The sequence below is a fragment of the Danio rerio genome, chromosome 19 (genome assembly GCF_052040795.2).
Source record: "Danio rerio strain M-AB ecotype USA chromosome 19, GRCz13ab, whole genome shotgun sequence".
NCBI classification, from domain to species: domain Eukaryota; kingdom Metazoa; phylum Chordata; class Actinopteri; order Cypriniformes; family Danionidae; genus Danio; species Danio rerio.
In genome coordinates this window covers 25,233,600-25,255,000 of record NC_141039.2, presented here as the reverse complement: position 1 = coordinate 25,255,000, position 21,401 = coordinate 25,233,600, and the positions used below count along the sequence as shown (strand labels likewise).

At 33.7% G+C, this 21,401-nt stretch overlaps 1 protein-coding gene across 17 annotated transcripts in view; it reads left to right on the top strand.

Moving 5' to 3' along the window:
- The window catches only part of grb10a (growth factor receptor-bound protein 10a), a 117,516-nt gene that overhangs the window by 89,372 nt on the left and 6,743 nt on the right, over window positions 1–21,401 (top strand). For 6 of the 17 annotated variants that reach the window (XR_015515878.1, XR_015515877.1, XR_015515876.1 and 3 more), the window contains 11 exons: window positions 1,260–1,416; window positions 4,547–4,662; window positions 9,321–9,395; window positions 9,642–9,779; window positions 10,778–10,888; window positions 11,077–11,175; window positions 13,189–13,263; window positions 16,773–16,889; window positions 16,977–17,043; window positions 20,083–20,170; window positions 20,257–20,350. Coding sequence is in view for 4 of the 17 variants with exons in the window: in XM_087294358.1 (XP_087150484.1) it covers window positions 1,260–1,416; window positions 4,547–4,662; window positions 9,321–9,395; window positions 9,642–9,779; window positions 10,778–10,888; window positions 11,077–11,175; window positions 13,189–13,263; window positions 16,773–16,889; window positions 16,977–17,043; window positions 20,083–20,170; window positions 20,257–20,350 (1,137 nt within the window). In the remaining 13 variants the exon portion in view is untranslated. Of the gene's footprint in view, window positions 1–534; window positions 589–1,259; window positions 1,417–4,546; window positions 5,205–5,458; window positions 6,058–9,320; window positions 9,396–9,641; window positions 9,780–10,777; window positions 10,889–11,056; window positions 11,176–13,188; window positions 13,264–16,772; window positions 16,890–16,976; window positions 17,044–20,082; window positions 20,171–20,256; window positions 20,351–21,401 lie in introns of those variants that run through there. The other 11 variants (XR_015515887.1, XR_015515885.1, XR_015515884.1 and 8 more) reach the window with 4 other exon arrangements.

Here is a 21,401-nt window from a genome sequence, read left to right as displayed (position 1 = left end):
ATCTTCTTTTATTGTCAGTCAATTTAATCCAGTTAAATAATTGCTGTCATTGGTACAGAAGCTGTTTGCAAAATGACAATGAGACAACCTTAGTCCCTATTCAGATCTTTTCACCCAACAATGCCCTGCTTCTTTTGTTCAGTGCAAGAATAACTTTTACAAGTAAAGAATGATGAAATGATGTCAGACTTTTGTTCGTTTACTAAAGGGAAACCCAGTATGCGAGTTGTATTGACAAATCAGCGCACTAGCCATCTCTCTCTCTCTCTCCTTCTCTCTCTATCTCACTCACACCTCGAGTTTCTTTCTCTCAGCTTAATCCACCAGAGCATTGTAAGACGCAAGCTGCTTGTCAGCTGAGTCTCTCTCTCTCTCTCTCCCTCTCTTGTTTCAGCAGCTCTCTGGGTCTCATCTCAACCCTCTGTCTATTCTCAAGTCCTCTCATCCTCTCACTTTCCTTCCCTCCTCCCCTTCTCTCCTCCCTCTCTCTCTCTCTCTCTCTCTCTTGCTGTGTGAACGAGCTGAGCTTGTCTCAGAGTAAAAATGCCATCGTGTTCGCCGGACTGTTGCTTGTATCTGGCTGTAGAGGTAAGACTGACGGAAACTACTTTTTTAGAGGAATACCACACACATCCTGCAGATGCTGGTTTAATAATATTTTAAATTATAGTTGTGCAAATATTTTTGTAATTAACAAAAAAGTATGTAGTTGCATTTGTGTATGAATGTGCATGTTCAGTTGTGCACACACAAGTTTTTAGTTTTGTGTACTCGATCACTGAAAGCATTTTCTCTTCCATTTCCGTCCGGGCCGTTGACTTTCACGTGAATCTCTCTTAATGGAGTATATCCTCTTGTGCGTGCGTGTTCAAGTCAGTCATGCTTATGAGCGCCGTGCTCCATCTAAACACGATAAGAGTCCATGTAGATTAAACGAAGGATCGCATAAACATTGAGATATGCTATAAAAAAACTTGAGCGACAAATGTAAACAAACTTTTGTTCCCTGTCAAGCATTGCTTTAACTCTTCAATAACTGAAAAGCGGAGCGTATGTTTAGCTTGGACGGTTTACACTGAACGGGCTGTCGAAATACAAGCCGCGTAATTATCTTGTCTGGAGTATTATGCCAGAGTGTGTCTGTAATTGTTTGACAAATTAAACTCATCCAGAACATTGCCTTGAGGTCATATTAAGCACTGTTCGCTTCGTAATTGACATTCTGCATGTGTATGTGTGTCTGTTTGTGTGTTCAACAGATTATCAAGGTTTTCAGCGAGGATGGTGTGGGAAAAGTTGTGGAAGTCACTGCTGGCATGATGGCCAGAGATGTGTGTCAGTTCCTGGTTTACAAGAGCCACTGCCTGGATGACAACTGCTGGTCACTAGTGGAGCATCATTCCTTGCTTGGTTTGGGTAAGACAAGTTTTTTATTCTGTGTCCATATGACTTGTGCGTGCGGCACACACCCAGTCCAGGAGGACAAGCTGTTCTGTCCGGGGACACTGGGTTCCCAGTGCGCTGCACTTTGTGTAACAGGAAATCACCTTTCAGCAAGCCCAGACTCTTATATACACACGCATACTTGTTTTATTAACGCTTAAGCTCTCAAATACGGCATTATACATCATGCACGGCTGCACGTTTTGCATGCACAACAGCTCACGAAGCGTCTAAACCCTGAAAGAGGAATAAAATCTTTGCAGTGCTGATGCTTTTGAGGAAATGAGCTTGGAGAGAGGACAGTCGTGAGGACACGTGTGGCTGCCTATTTCTCAGGCAGATTACAGATTAACCCCTTGTCTAAATCAAACTAAACAGATTTAACTCCGCCTGACCTTTAGAGATGCAGCCGTTGCACTGGAATGGTGTTAAAAATCCCACTTTTGAGCTTCTCAAATTATTCAGATTCACACAATCGACTCTTTATTTTGATTTGTGCACTTTTTTTTCTTCTTCTGGACTTTTGCATAGGCGCTTATTGTGCAGGTCACATGCTATGATGTCATCATTTTGCAGGGCGTGGTTGGTCTGTTTTGGTCAGCTGACATCTCTGAAGCATTATTTGGTGTGGTTGGATGTGTTGACCCCCCCATCGCTTCTGGAGACATTAGAGCGGCAACGTTATGGAAACCTTCTGGAAACGTTGCCGTTATGTAAGCCATTAGCAAGAGAGAGTCTGCTGACTTTGCTGCCATCAGCCTCTCGGTGCAATCAAGCTAAATACATGACCTCATCCCTCTGCAATGCCTCTCGCTTTCTCTTTCATACACAGTCATGCTCTCTCTCCTTCTCAGAGGAATGAATTAGTGGATGAGGGATCATATAGACAACTGATGCATTAGATGGGGTTTCAGCCAGGGCTTTGTCTTTTGCATACAAGTACAACTGCTAGTTCAACTAAGTATATATATATATATATATATATATATATATATATATATATATATATATATATATATATATATATATGTAGTGTGGGGTACTGAAATCATTTCATTTGACAATTTTGACAAAAAAACAAACAAACAAACATGTTCTTTTGTTGTTTAACTTGTAAAGTATGCTGATATGAGCAACAATAATGGGTTTATATAGAGAAAACACTTTGAATGCAAGATACCTCTAAATGTGTGAATTTAAATGTAGCATTAAAATTAGGGATGTCCCAATCAGTTTTTTTTTTTGCCCTCGAGTCTAAGTCATTTGACTTTGAGTATCTATCGAGATCGAAACCCGATCCAATACTTCTATAAAACATAAAAAAAGTATATAAAAGTTACAACTAAAACAGATCCAGGATGTTCCATTTTTTATTTTTTATTTAAATCACCTTATTCCAACACTCAACATCTCTGTTAACAAACAAAGCACTTCTGTGAGGTAGCTTGATAAATCAAGTAATAAATAACATCAATTCCTCACTTTTGGACTTTAGTGCAACAGTAAATAATTTTTAAAAAATAATATAAAACAAACAGCATGTCAACTAGCAAGTTTACATACCTCCAGACCATAGACATACTTGCACTTTCCGCTTCAAGCTGCTTCCGTGTTCTACTTAGCCGGCATTTAACCAATAGTGTCTCTGCAACCAAGTGATGTTATGCCGCACGCGTTGCTGTTTCTGTGTGAAGTCAAGAAAGAGGTCTAGTTCTGTGCCACCGCTAGGCATGGGATGATAACGGGTTACAAGGTATACTTTGGTTAGAAGGTTTGGAAGTCAAGGTTTTAAAACTGTCAAAGTTTTCTGCTATACCATTCCTAAATTGTATGCTTTTTATTTCTTTTTTTATATTTTTACGTTTTCCACATCTATTTTATTTTTATTTTTTACAGCAACAGTATCTTCAGCAGAAATGGAACCTCTACATCAAAAGCTACTGGTTTAAAATGTTTTATATGTTTCCTGAAATAAAATATATTATGTTTAATTAGGAGAACATTTTTTTTTTTAAGAATATTTTTGGAGCAGTAATCACAATATCGTGATATTTTTAGCCAAGGTTGTCATACCATCAGAATCCTATACCAGCCCATGCCTAGCCACCGCATAACTATAGATGTGTTAAAGATGTATATATGTGTCCTCCTGATCGGTGGGTAATGTCCGATTTCGATCGTGTCTGAAACAACGTGATCATGCCCGATTTCCCATCAAATGATTTGATCTAAACTTCCCTAATTTAAATATCTAACAACAAATTACTTAATTTTTCCTGAAATATTTTATTGGTTAAAAGCAGTTACTAGAGCAGAGATTCTTAAAACTCTTATTAGAGTAGCTAGATTAGTAGACTATTCGAGTAACTACAACACACACTCACACACACACACACACACACACACACACACACACACACACACACACACACACACACACACGCAGAGATCTAAATATAACTAACTTTAACTATAAATCTTTAAATCTTTTTAGCTAAATGCTTCTGTCAAATGCATTAATTTAAATATACCTTTAAAACACTTTAAATTACAATATTTTCATACTGTAATATATAAAAAAAGATAACTTGAGGATAAATATTATGATTCTGTATTTAATGCATTATTATAATTTACACCATATCTTCCTTTTTGGAGATGGAGCTTAAGGGGGTCGCACACTGGATGTGCTGCTCAGAGACGTGCCATGCAGCATCATGCATTTTAGAATTCTAAACAAAGATTTCTATTAGGGTATGCACAGTCGGCAGACGTCCACAGCACCCAGCTAAGACTCAGAACACTGTTTATGTTTCTGCCGCATCACAGTGTTTCATTTTAATTAACATGCGAATGTGCGTGTCAGGTGTGCGTTACCTCCTACTGTCATATTGCTGTGGCGCATCCGGTGTGTGACCCGCTTTAGTGCAAAAGAAAGAAAGAAAGAGCTTATGGAAAGACTAAATTATTAAATAAATGAAAAGAAAGAAAGAAAAAGAAAGATTCCCCAGCTTCAAAGGTTACAACACATGTCATGATAAGAACTATTTTGCAAATAAAGATAAACTAACAGTGTTCTGATGTCATCTGTGTTTAAATTCAGAGAGGTGTCTGGAAGATCATGAGCTGGTGGTGTCGGTGAAGGCCTGCATGCCTCCAGAGAGCAAGTTCCTCTTCAGGAAGAACTACGCCAAGTATGAGTTCTTTAGAAACCCACTGGTAAGAGAAACAGCCTGTCCAATACAGCCCACCCATGCGTTTCTTTTAGGACCACCACTTCAAACCAAATCCACTGAAATTAAAGTCTGCTTATCCCCCAAAAATCCACTAAGAACACTTGAATCATGACTTGCAAGCTATAAATCCTTTAAGACAAGCCACTGCAGGTGAAGAAGGTAAAAGTATGAAGAGTTATCACCATACTTCTCACTTCTCCTGTTGATTGATTGATAGCATTAAGAATAGCAAACATACTTTGTAAAAAAGAAAAGAAAAGAAAAAACAACCTATCACTGTCAGTGTTGGGGAAAGTTACTTTGAAAGTAATGCACTACAGTTACTCCCCAAAAAGTAACTAGTTGCATTACTTGCGTTACGTTACTTTCTAGTTACTTTTTATTACCAGGCTGAGGCTTGATCTCTTTCAGAACTTTTTTTTTTTTTTTAACAAAGGAGTGCTTTAATAAACAACACACTTTACAACCTACACCTACATTTACCTTAAAATGATTACCACACATAAATAAATATTTTACGGTAATGTTATCTGAGAACTTCATGACCCCAGAGCTATACATGACGTATATACAGATTAATGAAAGTTTAAAGCAATGTGTTTGCTACTTTTATACTATTTGTATCAAGTAAAATCACTGTCCATTGAGACAATCCCTTTTTTTTCTCGATGCATTCAAAATAATGAAACATTCTCTCATTGACTCCATGATTCATTGTGACTACTTAATTTTTAATTCAGCAACTTATATTTGGAAAGCGAATTAATTAAACTAAAAAGTAACTCGCATTACATTTTCAGAAAAGTAGCTCAAATATTATTACTTTTTTTTTTAAAGTAACACATTACTTTACTCGTTAGTTAGAAAAGTAATATTATTACATAACTTGTGTTACTTGTAATGCATTACCCCAAACACACTGTCCATACTATTTGTTTTTGTTTCTACAATGGATGTCACTGACTGTTTTTTTTTTTCTACTAACATTCTTCAAAATAACTTTTTTTTGTGCTCAAAAGATGAAATATATTTTATAAGTGCCAATTTAGGTTGAGAAAATGGTAAAGGAATTCTCATTTGTGGGTGAATTGTTCCCAAAATAATTGTGCTTAATAGTGCACTAATTTGTATACATTTCTGGCCTAATCACTCACATTTAAATGTCTTGTTTTAATTTAGGTTATTATCACTGCATAAATTAGAAAATACTGTAAACAGCCAGAAAAAAATTTGTTTAGACTTTTAAGTATATACTAGTCATATTAAGTATAAACAAGTGCACCATAAAAATCTTCAGAATACAGATATTAATACAACTGAACTTGGTGTAAGTCCTGTTGAAGTGCAGATTTGTGGCTCCATACAACAGAAAATAAAATAATTGTAAGAAAAAAGACCTTACAAATGTGTATCTCACACTTTTAATTGCAAAGAAACACTTAAGTGTATTACTTTGGATAATTTCTGTACATTACACTGAAAAGCCAAATTTAAAACTTAGCTTTAAACCAAGGTTTGGTTAGTTAATCCTAGTCAATATATCTACTAGCATAAACAAAAAATAAACACTACATTTATTAGTATTTGTTTAACCTTGTTCACGTTAGTTATTGGAAAAAAATGTTGTTCATTGTTGGTTTGTGTTAATTCACAGTGCAATAACTAATGTTAAAAATCACGAGTTTGGTATTTAATAATGCTTTAGTAAATTTAGTAAAGAAGTATGATTCTTAATAAATGCTGTTCACATTTTGTTCATTATTAGTTCATGTTTGCAAATACATTAACAATAAATAATGAAACCTTATTGTAAAATGTGACCAACAAAACATTTCATAAAAATAGCCATGCATTCCTGCTTTCGATATGTTGCAAAAACCCTAGTTATTTAATTTCCGGCCGTTCAAGTACAGCTTGTATATATAGTTATAAGTCAGAATTATTATTATTGAAGTCAGAATTATTAGCCCCCCTGAATTATTAACATCCCTGTTTATTTTTTTCCCCAATTTCTGTTCAATAGAGGGAAGATTGTTTCAGCACATTTCTAAGCATAATAGTTTTAAAAACCTATTTCTAATAACTGATTTAATTTATCTTTGCCATGATGATAATAAATAATTATTGACTAGATATTTTACAAGACACTTCTATACAGCTTAAAGTGACATTTAAAGGCTTCACTAGGTTAATAAGGTGAACTAGGCAGGTTAGGGTAATTAGGCAAGTTATTCTATAACAATGGTTTGTTCTGTAGACTGTCAAAAAAAAATAGCTTAAAGGGGCTAAAAGTTGTGTCCCAAATATAGTTAAAAAAAAATCAAAACTGTTTTTATTCTAGCCAAAATAAAACAAATAAGACTTTTTCTAGAGGAAAAGTATTATCAGACATACTGTGAAAATTTCCTTGCTCTGTCAAACATAATTTGGGAAATATTTAAAAAAGAAAAAAAAATCAAAAGGGGGCTAATAATTCTGACTTCAACTGTGTGTGTATATATATACACTCCACATAGACTCCATCTTTTAACTGACAGCATTCCGACAACTATATTTGAACCTTTGTCATATAAGCGCCTTACAGTGTGAACGCTGTGAAACATTTTATCCTGCTCTCTAAGCCACGGACGTTTTATGCGCTTAGAAAAAATGTTCATGCAAAGCTTAATCTGATTTGAGCCCGTGCTTTAGTACGGTATGTACTGTGTGTGTGTGCTAGCATTTGAACAGTCTGTGGGCGGTTAGTCCGAGTCTATTTGACAGAACACTTAACCTGCTCTTGGTAATCCCTGGCTTTGGAAAATGCTCTGCACAACTCACCTAAATTAGCTTTAGATAGGTTTCAGCTTATGCCAGTTTGAATTTCTGAATTCTTTGGTGAAGATGCTTTAACTTACTGGTGGTAAATCAACAAAATAAATTGTTGATTAGTGTGATTAGCTGGTTTACATTTATTATTGATCTAAAAATCATAGATAGTGTGTTTCAATTGTTTGATTCATTGATGCTGTATTAGTCAAATTTTAGATTTACAGGTCAAATTTTAATTCAGAAGTAATGTAAATCAGGATTGCCATAAACAAAGCACCTTAATATATTTTAGTGTCATTTCACAAGAAATACTTGAAATTTAAAAGGGTCATTTAACAAATAACTCATGCAGTTTTTTTCATAAATAGTTTGAATTGGTTTTTATTTTTAGATTTTGTGTTTTTGTTTTAATTTCAGTTTTGTTTCTTTTTCATTATTATTATTATTATTGTTGTTGTTGTTGTTGTTATTATTATTAATATTATATGTATTTATTTATGTATTTTGTATTTATTTCTTAATTTTTTTCTTATACGTCTTCATATTATTATTATTATTATTATTATTATTATAGTGTAAACAAATATCAATAGCCAATAATTCAGAGTGAAATCTGCTTACACTGGCACTGAATGTTCTGCCATTTTAACCTTCTTTTAAATTTCAAATAATCCACTTACGTATTCCGGGTCCAAGTGCTATATACAACTGTATGGGGAGGTTAAACAAATGTTAAAAATATATGTTTACTAAGCGATGTATTACTTTAGAAAATCACGATCGCAAATATATATCCATGCCTAATATCCGATGGCCAGAAAGTGATGAATTTTTTTTCATAAATTCTAGAATAGAATTGTTCAATCAACAAACAATTGGTGTTTCCTTTCTGAAAGAATCTGCATTTTGAACAAATCAATTGAACTGATGATTCAGTGGGTCATTGGTATAAACTACTCATTACTTTCATTGCTAAATGAGTCATTTGATTGAATGCAATGAAAAAAGTACTTCAATTCAATTCATGTTATTTATATAGCACTTTTACAATGTAAATTGTGGCAAAGCAGCTTAACATAGAAGTTCTAGTTAATTGAAATGGTGTCAGTCCAGCTTTCAAAGTTGAAGTTCAGTTCAGTTTAGTCCAAACACTGGACAGCAAATCCATAGTATAAATCCAATGTGCATTTGCTACACCAACTGGTGGTTTTAGTTTCAGTAACACTTGACAACACAGAACATGTGGTTAATTTTAATTAATATATTTAATTTAATTAATAAACAAACAAAGAACAATAGATTTATTAAAGTATTCATGTTTGTTAATGTTTGGTAAACATTAAAATACCTTTGTTCATTGTTAGGTTGTGTTAACTCGCTAATGTCAACAAGCACAGCCTTGAATTTTTAATAATTGATAATTTTAGTAAATGTTGAACTATGATTAATAATTGCTGTACTAAATTGCTCTTCTAAATTATCTTTAGAAGTTTATTTCACATCATAAAGACTTATGGGGGTAATTTCCAAGTGAAATTTAACATACAATTAATTAGGTTAAAAATGATAATGGGTCGATAGTTTGATATAGCACTAATTTAAAGTTTGTTCAATCTAACTTGAATAAGGATACATTTTCATATTGGCCCTGTAAATTGAAAAGGTAAAACTAAACTATACTTTAACTAAAGGTGGCTTTTTGTTACTAATCCTGTTAAAATTCCATCAAACAATAATAATAGTTTTTTTTGTTTGATGGAACAGAATGAGTTGGCATATGTTCAGTGCAGACAGTCTTTTTCTTACCTCTCCTCTCTCCTCCACTCCCAGAACTTCTTTCCGGAGCAGATGGTGGCTTGGTGTCAGGAATCGAATGGCTCTATCCCACAGTCCCAGCTTTTACAGGTGAGAATAGCACGCAAATACATCTGTGACACAGCAAAATCTGGATTAGCCTACATTGTCACCCGCGTGCGTCACTCTTTGCATGACTGTGTGTTTGTCGAATGAGCAAAGTGGATTCAAACGGCTTTTGAAATGCATACTCATGCCTTGTGATAGCAGAAACGCTGCGTTATTGAAGCATGGTAGGCATCCAGGTTTGAAGAACTCATTTTCCAGATGGTCTTTTTTTTCTCCCCTCCTGCATAGAATTTCTTGAATTCCAGCAGCTGTCCAGAGATCCAGGGCTTCCTTTATATGAAAGAGACGGGCCGCAAGTCCTGGAAGAAGCTCTACATGTTCCTGCGTCGTTCTGGACTCTACTACTCCACTAAAGGAATGTCAAAGGCAAGATTTGCTTCAATCTTTTGTGATATTAATTCATAACTCTTGCATTTAGTTTATGAGCATATCAGTGCTTTTTAGAGCAGCACATGTGTGTTTGCAGAAAAGTGTTACTAGTGAAAAATGTTTGACATTAAAAATGTAAACCTCTGATTCATAAACTTACAACTGATATTAAAGTTTTATGATTGTGTAAAAACAGTGTAAAATAAATTATTAGAAATATATCATTCTGCCCTGTTTCAAGTCCATTCATGTTAGGGAATTATAATACATGCTTGTATTGTCCAATTTGAGACCCACTTTATATTGTATGTGTATCAGGCAGTGATCATCACTGATTTTTAAAGAATACAGACCCTAAACGTGGCGATTTTATAATGGAAAGACAGCCCTGGGGCTGGCTGTTTAAAAAATTAAAAGTCTGTGTGCATATACCCCATTTCAGAACCTCACACGGCTGTTAGCCAATTTGATTTTTGAACCATATGGAACTATTATATAAATAAAAAAAATAAATACATAATATATATATATATATATATATATATATATATATATATATATATATATATATATATATATATATATATATATATATATATATATATATATATATATATATAATTAATTTCACCCTAAATAAAGAACTATATAGATAAGAGTACAATATAAAACAACACAATGCAACATCGTTAAAATGATTTGAACAATGTGTGTCGAACTATTATTGTTAACTAAGGCAATAAAACCATTTATGTTTTTGTTATTGGAAAGAAAATAGTCAAATTTATGATAACATTAATGATGAAATAATTTGGAATGATGAAATGATTTGGCAATAATTAAAAAAAAAATTCATCATCCAAAATTTCACATTTTGACTTTTGTTTTGGCTTAAAAATGTATGTCAGGATAACCATTTCACTATTCACTGCAGTCATTATATTGGACTGTCTGTGTAAGTTCGGAGTTATAATGAAGTTATAATTGTGTTTTAGGAACCAAGGCACCTGCAATTACTGTCAGACTTGGAGGAGAGCAATATCTTTACTGTGACGACAGGCAGAAAGATGCACAATGCGCCCACAGACTACCAATTCTGCATTAAGGTGAGCTGGACCACGGTCAGTAAATGAACAAAATCATAGACTGAGAATAGAGGAGGCATGGCTGGCGCTAATTCCAACTCAATGATACCCCTGTCTAAATAACAACCCATGCCTCTCCTGGTACAGTGCATGCTAGTCCTTATTAACTGGAGTGCCTTGATTTGACAGTAGATCTCTTTGATTGACAGCCCAGTAAGGGCAGGACTGAGCTGAAGGAGTTGAAGATGCTTTGTGCCGAGGACGAGCAGAGCCGCACATGCTGGATGACTGCTTTTAGACTGCTCAAGGTAGACTGATAAAACATGATGATACATTATTACAACATATGAGGTCCTCCAGTTTCTCATTATTTATAGCTTTTTAAATATTTTTATAAAATTCATTCCTTCCCTCACCAATGTTAATAATAAATAAGTAAATGCATCTAAATAATAATAAATTAATAAATTTAAGAGTTTAAATTAACAGCATGGATAACAAGGAAGTATTTTAAGTATTTAATGACATGTATTTGAAATAAAATTAAATTCTTTGTAAGCCCTATAAATGTCTTTACTGTCGATTTTATAAAATTTCACCTTTTTTAATTATTAACATTTATTAATTAATTTGAAAAGAAATAAATACATAAAATAACCCAGACAAATAAATAAATAAATAAATAAATAAATAAATAAATAAAATAATCCAGAGCAATAAATGATTACATAAATAAATAGCACAGAAAATAAATACATAAATAAATAAATAAATAAAATTATCTAATAGGTTTATACTAGCAGACTTTACTTGAAATAAAATTTCTTGTAGCATTATAAATGTCTTTTTTTAAATGTCTAAAAAAGATAAAAAAAATAAATAAAATAACCCAGAGCAATAAATAATTACATAAATAAATAGCCCAGAAAATAAATAAATACATTTTATTTTTATTCATTTAAATGTTATTTAAATGTATTTTTTCTGTATTGATTTGAAATAAAATAGAATTTCTTGTAGCCTTGTTTTTCTTGTAAATGTCTTTACTGACTATTTTAATCAGCTTAACTTTAAAAATTATTAAAATATATTAATTAATTTGAAGAGAAATGGATAAATAAAATAGCCCAGACAAATAAATAAATAAATAAATTAATCAATTAATTAACTAATAAATAAAATTATTGAATAGGTTTAGATTAGCAAATTTATTTGAAATACATTTTTTGTAGCACTATAAATGTCTTTACTGACTATTTTAATCAGTTCATGAGTCCTTGATTTTTAAAAAAATATTTATTAATTAACTAGAAGATAAATAAATAATTAAATAAATAAAATAACCCAGACCAGTAAATAAAAAAACAAATAAAGAAAAAGAATTTCTTGTAGACCTTGTTTTTACTAAGTTTCATGAGTCCTTAATTTATTTTAATCATTAAAATGTATTGATTAATTTGAAGAAAAATAAATGAATGCATAAAATAACCCAGACAAAGAAATAAATAAACAATTGGGTTTAGACTAGCAGCATTTATTTGAAATAACAAAAAAAAATTTACAGCCTATAAATGTCTTTACTGACTATTTTATCAGTTTTATGAGTACTTGTTTTTTTAATGATTAAAATGTATTAATTAATTTAAAGAAAAATAAATAAATAACCCATACCTCTTTTTGAAGTGCCTAACAAAATTGTAATATAATCTGCCATTTGTTGTGAGCTTTATTTATTGTATTTTTTTCTTTTTTTCTTGGAGACAATATTATGAAACAGAATTAGTACTAACACTACACAAATATAAAACAGATATTTTTTATTTCAACATTATTGACATGTTTAAAATGTAATTTTTAGGTAGGTAAAGCATTTTATTAAATGTTAATTATACAATAAATTAAATTATTCAAAGTAAAAAAAACTAATAATAAAAATGATACGGTCTGTAAGTGTGCCATTTGTGGGTTTATTTCTTCAAAAGCTTATTTTAATTTGCATAATGTTTTTTTTTCTCTTCCATTTAAAATGTTGCTAGAAAAAAATACAACAGCAACTAATAATTATAGATATCTATAAGTAAAGCAAGTATTGGCTTCACAAGCTTATTTCAAAATGCAAAAAAAGGGTATTTTTAGAGGATAGTAAAAGTTTAAATATTAATATTCTAATAACAATACTATTAATATAATAGGAAATTAAATATAAATAAAAATGTGAATTTATTTATTTATTTTTTTTTGTTGAATTCTTACCCCACACCACATACACACACACTTGTCCATTCTTGTTAATCCACACAAACACACTCTTCTCTTTTCAGTTTGGAATTCTGCTATATCAGAACTACAAGACCCCCCACCAGAGGAAGACCATATCAAACTTCACCACACCTGTGGTAAGAAACATGGTGCTCTTTCAGCCAGTGCAGTCAATGGGTTAAATGTGCTGCTCTGTTCATGCTTCTATGAGTCCACCTGGTATTATATGCTCCCGGTGCGCTCTTTAGGAACGCTCTTGCTGAGAGTTCACTTAATCTGCTCATAAGCGTATGAACAGTGTGCTAATGAAGCGTGCGAATATAGATTCCTTTACGCTGATTTGCTTTGCGAACATTCATGCAGGGAAAATGCACGAACACAGTGGTTGCTGTACGATTTAATTTAAGCCTTTAGTGGTTTTGCTGATCAGAGTAAGCTGTTTTTAGGAACAGCGTGTAGGTTTTGTTTATAGATTTCAAGGCTTTTTAAACAGTTTTTTATCCCAAAGTAAAGGTGAAATATGCTCCTGGTTTAACCATTTCCATTGTGAAAAGGCTTTTTTAATGTCTTTAGGTTTTTCTAGTCCTGAAATAATCCCTGTGCTTTTAACAATTGATCAAGTGTAATACTGTATTTATGGGACTCTTTACAGTGAAATGTCTCAATATTATATTCAGTTAAAAACATTAGTAAGGAAAAATGCCATGGAAGTCAATTTGCTATTGGTTTTAATGTATTCCAATTTGTTTCCAACTATCAAACTGTTTTTTTTCAAGGATCTGGTCTCACTTTTCTTCTCTGATTGGTCAGATGGCCCATTCTGTTCTACCCATTGTCTTAAAGGAACACTCAAACAGGCTCTTTGAACAATTATTTTGAAACCATGTTCAAAATATTTCAAACCAAAGTGAATAACTGTCTCACGCAAGTGTGTGCCACACGAGTGCTTTTAAGTGAAGGTCCCAGCCTTTAGATCGTCCCCTGCAGGCTGGCTGCAGTACAAGTCATAAAGCCAGCCTCCTCGTTGTTAATTAACGAAAATGGGCCCAAAAAAAAAAAAATTAAATACACTTGCAATAAAAAGTCCCGATAGATGGTTTGGGTCAGTTAAGACACGTTATCAGCTGATATAGGTGTAGATCTTCATTTTGTAAAAAGTTTGTTTTTACCCAGTAATTTAATTCCATAAATACGGGGTGTGTCACCATGGTTGACAGATCGTCGGCGCTTCGGGAGGAAATTGAAGTGTTATTATTCGATTTCTGTGTTATTTTACCATGATAAAACGAGTTCAGCAGTAAACTATACTTTCTTACCTACTGGATCTGTTGGATCACTGTTTATTCTGTGAGGGTTTTGTCAGGCTTTATTATTAGTTTGCTGATACACGCCTAGTAATGACAGGAAAAATGCATGTGATCTATATCTAGCAGTAATTCTCTTTATGGGTCTAAAATATATTAGGAAGACAAAACTAATGTTAGCCTATCTGCACATTGATCTTCTGTAATGTTATTTGGACTTTATTTAAAGTACGTCTCTGACATTTTGAGTTTCGGCATGTTGTTGAGTTAGTCTGCTGAATTTGCTGTAATAAAATATTAATGTTCTAGAAACCAAATCTTGTATTACAAACGGAACTGTAAATGTTATATATTATTTATATACATCATTTTCCGTTGGCTTTTTATTTGAACCTCTAATAAACATTAAAATGAATGTCAATTCCTGTTTGCCAGATAAAATTAAGGCATCAAATAAACCAAATGAAAATGAAGGCAAAAAAAGATGAACAATATACAAGCGATGTTGCTGCAGCTTATAGACATCAGTTGATGTAATACTGTGAAGTATATTGTACAAATTGACAAGGATCATTTCATGTAATGCAGGGATGTGTAAATATCCTGTTGATATTTGAAATCGTGCTGTATATATATATTTTAAACGCATAATTTTTCCCACATGGTAAATCGTTAGGTGTTGTTCATAAGTGTTATTTCTATCCCTATGAAGATAATAAATACCAACAACCTGTTATAAGAGAAGTAATTTTTGTGTATGCTAAGCTAAGCTAAAAGTGCTTCTGTCAGACCAGGATATTGGCTGAATATATTCAAAAAAAGGTAAAACTTAACAGTTTAACTTTAAGTGGAGTTTTAAAATGAGCATATTCCCCTCAAAAATGTGTAGTGTTCCTTTAAACAAAATGCTTGTTACCATATTTAAATTGCAGGTCTAAAGCCTTCCTTAGCATTTTATTATAAATGACTTGTTTCCTTTGAGCAGTAGGGTTTAGTACAGTATGTTACTTTATGCATCTACTTTCATTTCCACTGTAAGCAGTATCTAAATAGCAAGTCATATTGTACTATTGTTGGCACCCTTTCTTAACAATGCCTCACAGAACAGTACAGAACCAATAGTGTGCATTAAAAAAATGATGTTTGTTCAAAGTACTTATTCAAAATGAGAACAACACAAGTTTTTTGCGACAACTTAGTTATTATATGTACAATCCACTTGAATTTGTCAAAACTAACAAGTTAACTTAATCGATTGTGTGGAACCACAGTTTGAATTCTTTTTTTTGTGTTTAGAAAGTTGTTAAAACACTATTGTTGAGTTTTGATTTTGTTATTTGAGCTAAATAAAATGCAAAAACTATAAATTTGTGGCATATTAAGATATATCGTGGTATAATATGTTTGTCTCCCTTCAACTGCTATCTTTTTTTACCCATCTATGATGACTTACACTGCTGAGAAACCCAGACAAATGGTTGAAAGGGTCTGTTTGTTTCCAAAAAATTGTCACTAGATCACAACTTTTTGTCATATGCCATTTCTACTAAGTAAGTGTACTGCTGTCAGTGGAAAAGCTTAGCCCATACTGAATCATAATGTCCTGTACTGTACTGTACTAAACGGTATCATGATACAAACAGTAATATATCTCTGTTTTCCTGTATTAAGGAATGAGGCAATATCCCTTACCCACAACATGATCCAGACATTGCAGGCCATCAGCAGCACAACTACATTATTAAAGGGTCAAAGTACGCATTGTTTGCAGTTAATCAATGAAAAGCCATAGACTGACATCATACAATTTTTTTTTCCGAAGCCTGTGTAAGTTTGTGCAAGAAGTTAGATTGGAATTACTGATGACCTTTTTCAGACAATCAGTTGCTTCTTTTGGGAGATTGTAACTATATTGATCTTAGCAAACAGCCGCATTACTCGTTAACATGAAAGTTAATGTTCAAACAAGAAAAATAGAGGCATTTTAAAGGGGTAGTTTAACCATATATAACAATTACCTCCCCATTTTCACACACTAAACTTTTTGAATTTCATTCTACTGTTGAACACAAAACAAGATATTCTAAATAATGTTGGAAAGAAATAGCTGTTAATATCCATAGTAGGAACAAAAAATACTATAGATGTCAAATGGCTGTTTTTTTATAACGTTCTTTACCATACATCTTCCGTTCAATGGATAAAAGAAGCTTAAACAGGTTCGGAACAAGTGTAGGGTTGAGTAAATGACAACAGCATTTTCATTTTTGTGAGGATTATCCCTTTGATCTAATTTGAACAAACAAAGTGTGTATTCTAAAGTGGGACTGTTTTGATTACAGCGGAGTGTGTCCGAGAACTCGCTGGTTGCGATGGACTTTTCTGGAAGGACTGGTCGCGTGATTGACAACCCTGTAGAGGCTCAGAGCGCTGCCATGGAGGAGGGACACACTTGGAGAGTGAGTGCTAAGATACTCAGGTTTAATAGTCTGCCAGTCATTAAGTCATTTTATGAATTTCTTATACTTTTTTAAATGTCTGTACAGAAGCGGAGTCAGAGAATGAATGTTTTGGGAAGCCCCAGCCCTTTACATCCCTCGCCATTAAGTTCAGGTGACTGTTCTTTATTTAATTTAACTAATTTAATTTAGTTTTTTGAATATGTGGCATTAGGCAAGATGCTGCAGATGAATATGTTTAAGTTGTTGATTCATTTGCATATATTTCTAGCACCTAATTCTGAACCTTGGTTAATGTCAGAATTCTTGTTTCATTGTTAGACATATCAAAGGCAATGGTTTTAAATGCAGGGGATTTTAGGGTGCTTTCACACTTAGATGTTTGTTTCGATGTTTGTTTGCCCCCTTAGCTTAGTTCGTTTGGGCATATATGAATCATGCAATCGTGCTCTGATCCACAGCAAAACAATCAGTCTGAGACTGCCTGAATGAGATGGTTTCGGCTCGGTTGAAACAAACTCTGGAGTGGTTTGGTTGTAGTGACAAAGCAATATGATCCAATGAACCAACAAACCAGTCTATATCGCATTGTATTTTGGTTATGTAATGGGCATAGCCTACATATGGCTATGAGAAAAGTGAATAATGAGGAAGATGGGATGTCAAGTGCATTTCCTGTAAGGATGCTGTTTAGCTATATAAAATATATAATACCAACACAATTTCTGATATAGAATAGGTAAAAAATTTTTAAAACCTTGGGCAATTGAACTGAGGCTATGTATGAGAGTTTTATCTCTGATTTATATTTAGTGACTGTTTGTATGTGTCATAATTCAAAATTAAAGTGCCCTATATCACTAATTGTCTTATTTCTCATCGTTATAAATTAGTATAACGATGGCAGCTTTGTGTGAGTGAAATCCCGTAAAATTACCAAACTCTGACCGATATGAGTAGAGTTTTCTCACACGTGACTTGTTTTAATAATTTTGGTCATTGGATCTTTAATGTGTGAAACCAAACCGCACCAGGAACAAACAGCAACTGTAACAATTTGAATCCTTAATTTGACACAAAACAATCAATCTACAGGTGTGAAAGCACCCTTAGATTTATCTCTTATTTATCACTTATTTATTCAGAACTGTTTCATAAATCGTAGCAGTGCGATATAGCTGTATATCTGCACTAATGGAAGGTGTGCGTTGGCTTGAGGCTGCAAGCCGAGTGCCCACCACTGCCAATATACAGCCATATTTACTACGAGCAAATGTATCTGCTACGAGTGTGAAATTCCATTTATACAACTGTTTGACAGCATAATCGTGTGTATAAAAAAAGAAAATCAAACACAGGCTCTCAAAAACCCTTTGTATGAGGAAATGGTTTCTTCCTGCATTCCTTCACATCTGCAGCTGACGTCAGAACAGCAGAAACCTTTGCCAGTTCACAAACATCCCTTTAGAGCTAGTATTTGAATGATTCTCTAGCATAGTGACTAAAGTGAAAAAACAGGTAATTTTTGCTCACATTTTAAGATTATAAGACTGAACGGCATGAAATGCCATCAATCAACAGAGATTTACCAGTATTTCTCTGTTGCAATCGGGATTTCACAATAATTAACCCCGAAAAATCCAGAGCAAAGCAAACACTACCAGTTTCTGTGGTATAAATATACACCACTACAAAATACAAAAGAGAGAGATCGACTCGGAATGTGGCTTGATGTATAATGATTTGTTCAGCTGTAATTTGAAATTTATGCTGAGAAAATTTAGTTTTTCTCCCCTAGGGACTTAATATGCATCAACCATCGCTTTCTTTGGTCTGCTCAGACAGGCTGATGGCAGCCGTTTTACTGAATCCAATGCTTCAAAATTATGAATATTTAAAATAGGCACTATCCTTATAAATAAACTGCAGAGTTGCGATGTAAACTTCATTCAAGACTAAAAAAAGCCTCAAAAGTACATTGTTGTCCAGCAGCAGCAATATTTAATATTGACAAACTGTAGAGTGTCCTCTGCTTTTTGCTGTATGTGGGAGAAGTAATACAAAAACAAGTACACGAAAAAAGTGTTTTTGGCTGCAGTATCTTGTCATAATTGACTATTCGCTAAGCCCCACCCTCCTTAGTTACTGTTTCTATGCCTGTCAAGCTTTCATGCTTTTTCTATCACAATGTGTATGCATCAGTGACAGATATTGCCAGGGATATAATTAGTCATTTTTGGCAAACGGTTGAGATATCCAAGAAAGCCAGACAAAAAAGAACTGCAGTATGCATTACAGGGGTATATTCACCACTCAATAGGTAACCGATTATTTTTATTATAATTATAATTTAATCAAAATTGGAGCTAGCTTAGCCTAGCAGACTCATACGCTGACCATTCAACAGCTTAGTTCATGCACAGCAGGATAGGTGACATTTAAAAATAATCTAATAGTAACTAATTAAACCGTGATTTCTCTTTTTTTTTTTAGCAAAAAGCCTGATAGATTAATTGTTATGCAATGACATATCGTGTTACTGACCAACGAGGAAGCACGCATGGACAGTGCTTTTACATAATTCATTCATAGAAAGAGCAGCAAGAAAGGGGAAACTGATGAACTTGTGCCGAATATTAGCCTCATTGACCCATAACAATGTACAGTACCTATTAGTGTCAGTTTGTTTGTGTGCTCTTTATCTAGTTTCTATTCGAATTTGCAGTTAAGTGGAATTGATAAATTAATAAATAAATTGAAATGCAAATCAAAGTATAAATAACAGAAGTGAACAAATACATTTTCCCTACCGGCAAATATAAATCCGCTGCCAAATATAAAAGCATTTCATAACAATTTCAAAACAAAAACAACGTAACTCCTCTCCTCTAGCGCCCCTCACACAGCTTGATCCAAGCTGGCTTTCTCCCCTTTGGTTTTTGGTTTTGAAAAGGGAAAAAATTCCACCACCTTGTACAAACTTTAAGGATACCGGGTATCAGATTTGCACAATCTATGTGCACAACGCTTTGGCGTGTTTCCCTCACTTGAAAACTTGACAGAGCCCCTGCGCGTAGCTACGGTTGCTAAGCCACGATTGGTAAGTGGTGATTTTTAGGTATGGCTTAGCGAAGGGTCAATTGGCAATTACAACATTTTTTTCCATTAATTTGCTTTTTGTGTTTGTTCTCAGTGATCCACAGGACACAGTTATGGTTCCACGGCCGCATTATGAGAGAGGAATCCCACAGGATGATTATGCAGCAAGGCCAGGTTGATGGGTATGGTATTTTTCACATTGATAAGCATTATTAACTGCTGTTTTGAAAGAGGACAGTGCAATTAATCAGAGTGTTTTGTCTTGTAGGTTATTCCTGTTGAGAGACAGCCAGAGCAACCCAAAAGCATTCGTTCTCACTCTTTGCCATCATCAGAAGATTAAACACTTCCAGATTTTACCTGTGAGTCACTAATAAACTCTGATTTCAAATCCTTTTTATGCATGTGTTAATATTTAGAAGAGTATTTTGAGTAAACTGCAGTTTTCTAAATGTTATACATATTTAACCGATTATCTGACAGTGATTGAGAGAGGTACACTATCTGACAAAAGTCTTGTTGTCGATCCCAAGAGCAACAGATAATAACTTGACTTCTAGTTGATCATTTGGAAAAGTGGCAGAAGGCAGATTTTTCTAATGAATCATCTGTTGAACTTCCTCCCAATCATCACAAATACTGTCTCCTCTCCACCAGTTAGCTGGTGTGTGGTGTGCTGTCTGGTGCAATATGGCTGCCATTGCGTCATCCAGGTGGATGCTGCACAATGGTAGTGGTTGAGGGGATTCCCCCAATAATGTGTAAATCGTTTTGAATGTCTAAAAAAACACTATATAAATGTAAGGAATTATTATTATTATTACTGCAGAAGACCTATTGGAACCAGCATAGACCTAAGATACTTACAGAAATCAGTCAAGTTTGGTGAAGGTAAAAATCATGGTTTGGGGTTACATTTAGTATGGGGGCATGCAAGGGATCTGTAGAGTGAATGGCAACATCAACAGCCTGAGATATCAAGACATTTGTGAGCCCATTACATTACAAACCACAGGAGAGGGCAAATTCTTCAACAGGATAGTGCTCCTTTTCGTACTTCCACCTCCATGTAGAAGTTCCTGAAAGCGAAGAAGGTCAAGGTGCTCCAGAATTTGCCAGCCCAGTCACCAGACATGAACATTATTGAGCATGTCTGGGGTAAAATGGAGGAGGCATTGAAGATCCAATGAATCTTGATGAACTCTGGGAGTCTTGCAGGAACACTTTCTTTGCCATTCCAGATGACTTTATTAATAAGTTATTTGAGTCATTGCAGAGATGTATGGATGTAGTCGTCTAAGCTCATGGGAGTCATACACAATTGAATTATTATACTTAATTATTATACTTTTTTATATTCTATACTGTACAGTAGTTCTGTTCGGTGACAAGACTTTGTCTCAAAGTCAGACC